This window comes from Coccinella septempunctata, chromosome 1, assembly GCF_907165205.1.
Source record: "Coccinella septempunctata chromosome 1, icCocSept1.1, whole genome shotgun sequence".
NCBI lineage: Eukaryota > Metazoa > Arthropoda > Insecta > Coleoptera > Coccinellidae > Coccinella > Coccinella septempunctata.
Genome location: NC_058189.1, coordinates 43,662,796 through 43,672,402, shown reverse-complemented (window position 1 = coordinate 43,672,402; position 9,607 = coordinate 43,662,796). Strand labels below are relative to the sequence as shown.

The 9,607-nt window shown below is 36.2% G+C and overlaps 2 protein-coding genes across 12 annotated transcripts in view; both read right to left on the bottom strand.

Moving 5' to 3' along the window:
• LOC123322980 (titin) overlaps positions 1 to 9,607 on the bottom strand; it is a 96,998-nt gene that overhangs the window by 43,518 nt on the left and 43,873 nt on the right. For 9 of the 11 annotated variants that reach the window (XM_044911104.1, XM_044911105.1, XM_044911106.1 and 6 more), the window contains 7 exons: positions 8,632 to 8,738; positions 6,575 to 6,804; positions 6,322 to 6,396; positions 5,134 to 5,238; positions 1,454 to 2,586; positions 490 to 553; positions 391 to 429 (listed from right to left, as the gene is read on the bottom strand). In XM_044911104.1, the coding sequence (XP_044767039.1) occupies positions 391 to 429; positions 490 to 553; positions 1,454 to 2,586; positions 5,134 to 5,238; positions 6,322 to 6,396; positions 6,575 to 6,804; positions 8,632 to 8,738 (1,753 nt within the window). The remainder of the gene's footprint in view (positions 1 to 390; positions 430 to 489; positions 554 to 1,453; positions 2,587 to 5,133; positions 5,239 to 6,321; positions 6,397 to 6,574; positions 6,805 to 8,631; positions 8,739 to 9,607) is intronic. The other 2 variants (XM_044911109.1, XM_044911114.1) reach the window with 1 other exon arrangement.
• LOC123322983 lies at positions 5,280 to 6,229 on the bottom strand. The gene is made up of 2 exons (XM_044911120.1): positions 5,424 to 6,229; positions 5,280 to 5,345 (listed from the first exon to the last, which is right to left on the bottom strand). Exon 1 carries the CDS (start codon positions 6,092 to 6,094, stop codon positions 5,480 to 5,482), a length of 615 nt encoding a protein of 204 aa, XP_044767055.1. The 5' UTR covers positions 6,095 to 6,229; the 3' UTR covers positions 5,280 to 5,345; positions 5,424 to 5,479.

The window sequence follows — 9,607 nt, the reverse complement described above, 5'->3', positions numbered from 1 at the left end:
TGCTTGTTGCTCATCTACAAAATTATGAAACTTTGTCGACGGAACTGCAACCCCGCATGTAGCTGGAATTTTGAAGTAGCAATAAGGCGCCTACTACACTGCATGATGAATATGCTTATATGAAGCCTTGCCTGCGTGAACAGTGAACCTTGAACTGTTTGTTGGACTATACCTTCATATGATTTTATTGAATCCGTATGAAGTTTGCAGAATGCTTCCAATTACGCCAAGTGATGGAACTAAGACGAGATGGATATGTTCCTTTCTTAGATCTCAGTTCTTATAAAGCCTGCATAAACCCATCATAAATTTGATGGTATTCAAAGTTGAGAAGCGTTATTTGCTGATATCAATACCTTAAAAATTATAAATCGCACACATTTTACTCACCTTTTCTGACAATTCTTTTATCGGTAGTTCGTTTTATATCTGCTCGAACAAAGAAATCGAATAAATTGTGGTTCTTTATGTTCAAATTTTAATTCTTACCTTCATGAATTTCAACTTCTTCAGATATAGTGACCATTTCTTTGAAGAGTGGTTTAACGATCTCCTGTAATTATATAAGAACTCGTTTGTACGAAATTGTAGAGTTAACTGAATCGAAAAAATATGCTATTTTATAATAAAAAAAATTTCTTCATTCAAAATTGTTTAGGAAGGTTTATGTATAACCAAAGATTAGAATGGAAGATGTGAAAATGTCATATATAATTTAGGGTTTTTTCCAAGCAACACACGTCCAATCAAATTTACTGCAAATCTCATTCAGTATAATCGGAGGAGAAGAAAAATGATGTTTAAAAAAAATAAATATTTATTATCTAAACTGACGTTTCGGTATTCAACTTTTCTCAGAATGAAGGAACGAATTCTGAAGAAGTACGTAATATGTAATGCAAGTTTACCATGATTTCTAAAACTCAGCTGACTCATTAGATTTGTACTGTACTAATTTCGGAATCTTTTACTTGCAGGAAAGATTTGTACCGAGGCCAAGACCAAAAGCAATATTTGAAAATTGCAATCAAGGTGGAAACACAAGTGAAACAAAAAACCCGAAAGGTATGAGCCTATAGAATAGGTACTTTGGTCTGATTTTTAACCTGAACGAGCGTGAATATACTTCACCATTGAGATTATATGGATAAGTTCTACTGACTTTACTAAAGATGCGGCAAAAGATATTTCGATTTGTTAATATTTCTCCATTAGTCTGAACAAAAAATTGCTCATCCGCCTAATGCTTGTTTTAGGGGTGTTATGAGCGGTTACCACTCCTTAAAACTAGCCTATCTTTCTCGCAAGATGCAAATTTGTAGTCAAAAGGTTCATTCTCTGAAATATACAGTTTTTGTTGAAGACACTTATGATTTAAAACCAACTAGTTTCAAGAAAGACGGCCTCAAAAATACTTTATGTCTTGGATAAATTTGTTTTGTGACTCACTTACCTCTTTAACCTCAGTTGACTCCCAGGCACGTGTTATGAAATCTTCCGGTGTGAAATTGGTGATTACTTCTTCAATTGTTACATAATCGGATTCCACCATTTTCATGAAAGCGCGGAAACCAACCGTTGCGGCCAACTTACTTTCATCCACTGTCGTTTCTTCTGTCAATACCTCGGATATCAAAGTACCATGACCTTTTCTTTCGACAACATTGACCATGGCCGATTGAGCTTGTGGTGTCTTCAATGATGGGAATCTATTTTCTTGATAGAGAACTGTTATTTCTTTGACGGTTATTCCGTGTTTGAACAGATAACCGATTTCCGCAATTTCTCGTAGGGGTTGTTCGCCGGGACCAAATTGCTTGACGTCAATGAATTCCAACAATTCGTTAACTTCTTTTGCCATTCTAATTTCATCCTTTTTGATTATTTGTTCAACACGTTCAATGATCCGTTCGACTTTAACCTCAGTTATCTCTGCGAAATCTAGCGACGTGGCGTCTTGAATGTCAATTTGAGCTTTTTGTGTCTCTTCTTTAACTTCGTCTAGTTGAATTATTTTCTCTTCCACAATTTTTTGTTCAGTTACAATGGATTCTAATGGAACGATGACTTTTTGAGCCAACTCTTTAGGCTTTTCTTTTTCCTCTACCTCCTCGACTTTTTTACACGATGCCGTAGCCTCAGTCTTCAACGGCTCCAAGGTATCCAATACGGGCTGTGCTTTTTCCATTTTCACGCTTGTATCGATTTCTTTGGTTTCTTCAGTAACTTGTGTTTCTGTAACAATTAAAGGAGTTGTTTCTTCGGTTTCTATGATTATCTGGGAAGATCTCCTTCTTCTCTCTTCTCTTCTCTTTTCGAGTTTCACTCGTTCTTTCTTCACCGTTTCCTGCGATTCTTTCGCCCTTCTGATGAGGATTTCTTTCCTTTTATATTCTGGTATTTCTTGGACGTACAATTTTGCTTTTGTGACTGTAACACCTGCATCACTAACAGCCTTACAAACATATTGCCCGACATCGGTTTTGGAGGCTTCTTTTATTGTGCATGTCGTTCTGTTATCCATGATTCTGATTTTGATATTCTCAGTGTTTCGGATAGCCTTATCGTTATGATACCAGATTATGTCTGAAAATTGATACCGATAAAATATATAAACAACTAATTGGAATTATTGATATCAAATATTATAAAAATGCGAATAGGGATAATAATTGAATATTATCAATGTAAGGGCATCCTCTTCCCTTCATTCAGAACTTGGTAGCTTGAGGAAACCCAGAGGATTCAAAATACACTGCTCAAGAAATGAAGTGAATAATTGGTGTAGGTACCTGTATGCAGGAAAATTAAAAAGCTATTTTGTATAGCTACAGGGTGGTCCAACCAAAAGTTAACACCTCGATTTTCCGACTTTAAAATGAAAATATGGAAAATGTCTTGGACCCGTCAATTTCTGATTCGAGGAGAACAGCTTTTCCGCTTTCTTCAGTTCCATAATTACAACCGCCTAACGGGGGTGAGCACAAACACTTGATTTTGAATAGAAATTAGGGAAGTTGCGATAACTAATTTTGAAGACAGTATCGATTACTATCTGCCCCTTAAATTTCGCTTCAAGATATCTATCGGCAATTGAATAACAGCCAAAAAAGGGGAAGGGGCAATGTGGAATTTATCACAAGAATATTATTAATATCCGAGATATTTCAAAGGTATTTAGTAGTTATATTGTTAATTTTTTGTCCAAAAAAGTAGACGGACCATGTTTTTGATTTACCTTAGTCTATCGTGAATTTTTGAGAACGTTATCAGTGTGTCAAAGCGATTGTAAATTTGTAGTAGAATTGAAATGGCGTATTCCATAAAAGAGCAGTTGGAATTGGTAAAATTATTTTTTAGAAATAACGACTCTGCGCGAACAACAGCGACTTTATTTAACGAACGACATCCTGGAAAAAATGTGTCCGCTGCTTACGTTGTGTAACTGGTTGCCAAATTTGACGCTACTGGTTCAGTCAGAAACAAAAAGAGGGCGCATGAAAGAGGCGATGCGAGTGACGTGGCTGTTTTAGGTCATGTAGCAATGGATCCGACCTTTAGTACTAGGAACTTGTCCGATGTATGGTGTTTTACGCACAGCAATCATGAGAATCCTTGAACAAGATAAATTCCATCCTTATAATATATGATTGGTTCAGGAACTGAATGAGGATAATCTCGATCGCCGACTATTCGTGCAGTGGTCAGTGAAATGATTAACCGTAATCAAAACTGCATGTTCGATATCTGTTTTTTGGACGCGTGTTAATTTTACCTTAACGGCATAACTGTCGGTATTGGTCAGATGAAAATCCAAGATTATTTTTTGAGGTCCATATTCAGCTTCCCCAGAAATCAAATGTTTGGGCGGGTATATATGGAAATCACATAATCGGCCCTTTTTCTATACCCGGTGATCCCAATGGCCAAATTCATTTGGATCTATTGGAGGACGCTATTTATCCAGCCCTAGTGCAAAGATTGGAGAATGCAGAAGACCATCAAACATTTTCCAACAAGATGGCGCACTACCTCATTTCGTTCAACCGGCGCGTCAGTTCGGATGGCTAGGCCGTACGACAAGACCCGACAAATCCTCTGTCGGCGGTCATAGCTACACACGGACCGATTCCACATCCAACCCAACCAAGTCGGTTTGTCGGCCCGACCGAGTTGGGCAGTGTGTAGCCGCTTTTAGATGAAAATTTTCCTCACGCCTGGATTGGAAGAAGAGGGCATATTCAGTGGTCACCCAGATCACCCGATCTGGCTCTTTTCTGGATTTTTTCTTTAGGGTCATCTGAAATCCAAGATTCACGCTACCCAGCCTGAGTCACTGGATGATTTTCGAACTCGGATCATTAATGAATGCCGTCAAATTACACCACAAACCTTGAGTAATGTAGGTACGTCAAAGTTTTCAACAAACTTATATAACTGCATGGAAGTGAATGGTGCCCATTTCCAGCATTTAATAATCTAATCACAAAAGTAAGTACCTACTCTTCCACTAATTTAGGTGCAATTTCGTTATCGAGGGAAATTCTGGAGCGAAATTTCAGGATCAGAAAGTACTTCAAAATATCTTCAATATCAGATATGGCAACACCCCTCATATCTATTCAAAATCAAGGTGTTGTGCTCACTCCCGTTAGGGGGTTGGAGTTAAGGAGATAAGAGCGGAAAAGTTGTTCCCCCTCGAATCAGAAATTGGCGGGTCCGAGCGATTTTCCACATTTTCATTACAGTCGAAATATCGAGGTGATGAATTTTCCTTGGACCATCCACTATAAAAAATGAACCAACCATCCGGAAAGGCGCATGATGAACTCCAAGTTTTCTACAAAATAGTGAATCTACACCGAAGAAAATAATATTGTGCTTTTCTTATCACTTACACAGTATATTTTTATGTAACCACAGAATTTGAGCAGAATACCTATAGGAAGCGAATAGTTTAGGCTATTTTTTAAGAAAGGCGATCCCTACAAAAAGTCTCGAATATTCATTTTTAAACGGGTTATCGAGTTTCAATAAATCGGTATTCTTTCTAATACCAGGAAATGTTTTTCTGATTCAACCTTTAATCGTGACACTATCGAGTAGATTTCAAAGAATTAACTAAAAACATACCTGGTGTTGGAGTTCCAGAGAATAGGCATTCAAATGTTATTGTCTCTTCTTCGGTTGTTCTTATATCTGTCAGTTCCTTCACAAAGGTAGGTGGTGCACGGGATTCTAAAATTCAGTAAAAATCAGAACATACAATTATAAAAAGTTAAAAAAAAGTTTACCTACCTGTTAGAGCTTAGGGTGCTTGTTAGAATCATCTTTATAAGATAAAGCTAGTTATGGCAAACATAAAAAATAATTCGATTGAAAATCACACAGTGCAGTTATTTAACATTACAATATACCCTTACCTCAACATTGTTGACCGTTATTTAATATATTAAGTCTAAATGAATTCTTTAATAGTTCACATCTCGTTCAATCTTTCACAAGAATTTGAATCATCCGAGTCGAAGTGCAAGAAGGCATTTGCCAGACCTTTTTTACAATTGTGCGTCATACATTCACTTTCCAGAAGCAGGAATTCTTGAAGTTCCTCCTGACTATCTGCAGTATGAAGTTGGAAAAAACTACTTGGATCTAATTCTCTTGGTTCAAGTGGAAAAATAGCGTAACCAGGAACATTAGAGTTGAATCTTATGTTTTGCCCAATACACTTCTGGAGTAAATTGCTTTCAGACGAGAAGTGCACCACGTTTTTTTCTTCGGGTAACAAATCGAACGATATTGAGAGTGATGTTGTAGCTTTTCGAGTTCTTTGACGTTTCTCAGAGCTGCTGCTCTCGTGGAAACTGCTACTTCTCGTTGATGATTCGCTCTTCTCTTCGATAGGTGATAAAAGATAAAATGATTCTTTTCTTTCCGGACAATTTAAAGGCTTGCTATCCGTAGTCCCTGGCAAATCAATATTCGATTGCGTCTTCTCAGCGTAACTGAATCTTTCCCGATCCTCAAAGTCTATCAATTCCATTATGGTACTAATCGAATGTCTATGACAATTTAGATACTCGTTCATCGCCATATGTATGAATCCCAAATTTGTCTTCGAAACATTATTAGGCTCACTTTTTATAGAACCGAACGAAACTTCTGACAATGTTTTTGAATTATGCGAGTAAAGGGAATCTCCTTTGAAAATTCCCTCGTCAGAATGTACCTTACCTTCGTAGTTCGATGAATCAGATTTCTCTAAGCTATCAACAGACAAGTTAGCGGAAAACGCATGCGCCCAATTTCTTTTCGCATTACCTTTTAATGCAATTTGAAGCTCTTCCATATGGGTAACCCACTCCGGTTTTCTGTAATCTTTGGTACCAACGATACCTAAAAAATAAAATAATTCAATTTATAATGAACTTGATGAACATAAATGGGATGCAAACTTCGCAGTTTGTTTCCCATTTTTATGATAAGAGTAAAGGTGTGTTTGTTTCAGTTTGTTTTAGTTTTGAGGATTGGGAAGGAAAATCCTGAAAAGAAGCTTCTTTCGCTGATGTTTCACCTTCGACTGATTCCACCAACAATTCGGTTGTTGTGACAGCAACTCCCAGAGGATTCTGTGCTTCATACACAATTTCACCGGTGTCATCAGGATACACTTCCGATATAGTGAGTATGCAAGTACCATCTTCGAAGTCTTCGATAACGAATTCATTAGATGGTACAATTTCTTCTCCATGTTTGAGCCATCTTCCTTTCGGCTTAGGTTTCCCGGAAACTTGTACTTCAAGTCTAGAAATTATATGAGGTTTTAGGTTGAATCTAAAGGTATATTTAGCGAACATTGAGAATGAGAATATTCTAATTTATTTTCAGCTATATTCATGAGATGATAACATAAAATGAAGTTTATGATATAATTCAATACATATTGAATTAATTACACAGATATTGAATGAACAGTCCGTACAAGTTGAACACATTCTATCAAATGAAACATCAAAATCGATCCACTTACACCTTTGAATTTCATGTGTAATAAGTTGGCGAAATTTTTTTGTGCTGAATTGTATTAGCTTTATATTACATGAAATTTTTTATTTTTTCCGTCAATAAATACTACTCTTGTTCACAATACTATGCAAAAAAATTGTGTCAGAAATCGAGAAAAATCAATTTTCCAAAATGTTTTTTTCTGAATTGTTTTTGTGGTTAATGATCTTTGGACAATTTCAATTTTTTTTTATCCCATACGGTTCTCGAAATATTTCAAGATATATTTATCATTATTATAAATATTTAAAAAAAAATTGAAATTGTCCAAAGATCACTAACCACAAAAACAATTCAGAAAAAAATATTTTGGAAAATTGATTTTTCTCGATTTCTGACACAATTTTGCATAGTCTGTATTGTGAACAAGAGTAGTATTTATTGCCGGAATATCTCGATTGGAAGAAGTGCGGATGAACAAGTATATCACTTATTCATAAAATCATTTGCAATATTAATAATGACAATGATACTCCATGCATCTACTCAAAACCAAATCAAACAGATGCAAAAAATGGTAGAAGAATTCTCCGACGATATCAAAATAAAGTTTAGACTGGAAATTTTTCCAGTCGTGTGCTCAATATATCGAGAGGCAAAATAGTAGAAGGCACATTCAAACTAAAGGAAGATGGGGAAATCGAAGCATTCACCAGGGAGCAGCCCGTACCCGACTACCACCACGAGCCCGGAAACCATAGGAAAGGGCTCCAACAGAGCTTAATCTTTTTCAATTCTGAAATATCTGGGACAAGTGAATGTTCCTCTGGTGAGGAGTGTGGAAGCCGCAAGGCTAAATAAGTCATTAATAATAATAATTCAAACTCAAAGAAGGTGCAGAAATCGAAGCAATAAAGGAAGGAGAAACGTACAAGTATCTAGTGCTTTAACATTCAGACGGATCACTAAGAGCCAAATGAGGAGAGAATTGACGGAGGAGTTCCCTCGAAGATTGAAGGATAGTAATAACCTGCAGGAATCCGATCAAGACGATTAAAATCTACGCTTGCTCAGGCCTGACATACACATTTAGTATCATCTCTTGGACAACCACCGATGGAGCAGCCCCACAGGGAGAAAGAAGAACAGTGCTGAAGAAGCATTATGAATCTCACTATAAAAGCTCAATAAAAGGGAGCTGCGACGACATCTTGGTGGTCGTGGAAGTATTGATTTGAATGTCTAGTAAGTACTTCGAGAATATTTCCTGATCAAGGCTGTTTCATCAGAACTTAGAAATCGGAACACTCTGCAGAAAGCAAAATGCAGAAAATGATTTGCAAACCTTTGCATGATATCGAGACCATGCCTATTGTTATTTCATCAGAAAGCGGTACTGCTGGGGGGATTGGCGAAAACGGTACGCAAGGATAAAGTTAATAATACCCGAACAATTATCAATAATGTTCTCTTTATATTCGCGGTGGCCCTGGTATTACCGACTAGAATACAATAGAGACAGACCAATCTCATTGGCGCTTATATTGCAGCAACTGACAGATTAAAAAAAAATTGATATATCCTAATCATAATTATACTTATATGATGAAAGAGGTAGGTACTCACTTTGTAACATCGCCATCTTTTACTGACACAACCTGCGGCAGTTTTTTAATTATTTTAGGTGCACATTCAACATCGCTGTCTGAAGGAATGTCTAATTCGCTTAGCGTCTGAAAAGAAAAATTTACAATGAAAATTTTTTGTCTTACTTGTAAATGTAGGTATTCACGCGATGAATACTTAACGTCAGTTTATTATTAAATTATTATTATTTTGTTCTTAGGTTATCGTACATTTAGTTAGATGAAATGAAAGAATCCCAATATTCTTTCATTTCATTATTATTTTGATTCTTTGCGGTTTTGCTTTTAGTGGATGCCTAGACAAATAGATATATTGTAGACCACTCAGAAAAACCTGCTTTATTGACACACATATAATTAATATTTCCTAAATAATCGTAATATCTCGAATTTAACTTTCTGCACTAAAATGTAGGATATTAGGAAAATGGAGTTATGGTTGAAAAATATCCGAATTGAAATTTAATAAAAAACCTGAATTCAATCGGACCATAATGAAATCACTTCCGCCGTAATTAAGCCCCAATATTTTGTCCCCCTTCTCTCGAAAAAATTTCAAAATGCAGAATCAATGTTCTGTGACTATAAGATTGCATGTTTTGAAGGAAGAAATATGTACTGGTCGGGCAAAATTGGTGATACCTGAACTACAACTTTTCAACCCAACGAGATAGAGGAAAATGAATGTGCCATTCATGTCGTCTTTTTTCGAGTAACTAATAATGCCATCAACTGCGTTCCTCTATCTTTTTTTGTTTTTGAGTTATAGGCCGAAATATTAATTTGGGCGATTTCAACTTTGGTCATTATCTTCGTTTTTGTACAAACAACATAGTAGCACAAGCTACGATGTTGAAATAAAAACATTGTGGAGACACTTTTTTGATAGCAATCCAGTGGCGTACTATGATTCTTTCCTACCGGTTTATTTGCTGAGTTATAACATAAAGTTGTGT

Coding starts and splice junctions, on each gene's coding strand:
- LOC123322983 (XM_044911120.1), bottom strand. CDS start 6,094: ATGGCGATGAACGAGTATCTAAATTGTCATAGACATTCGATTAGTACC.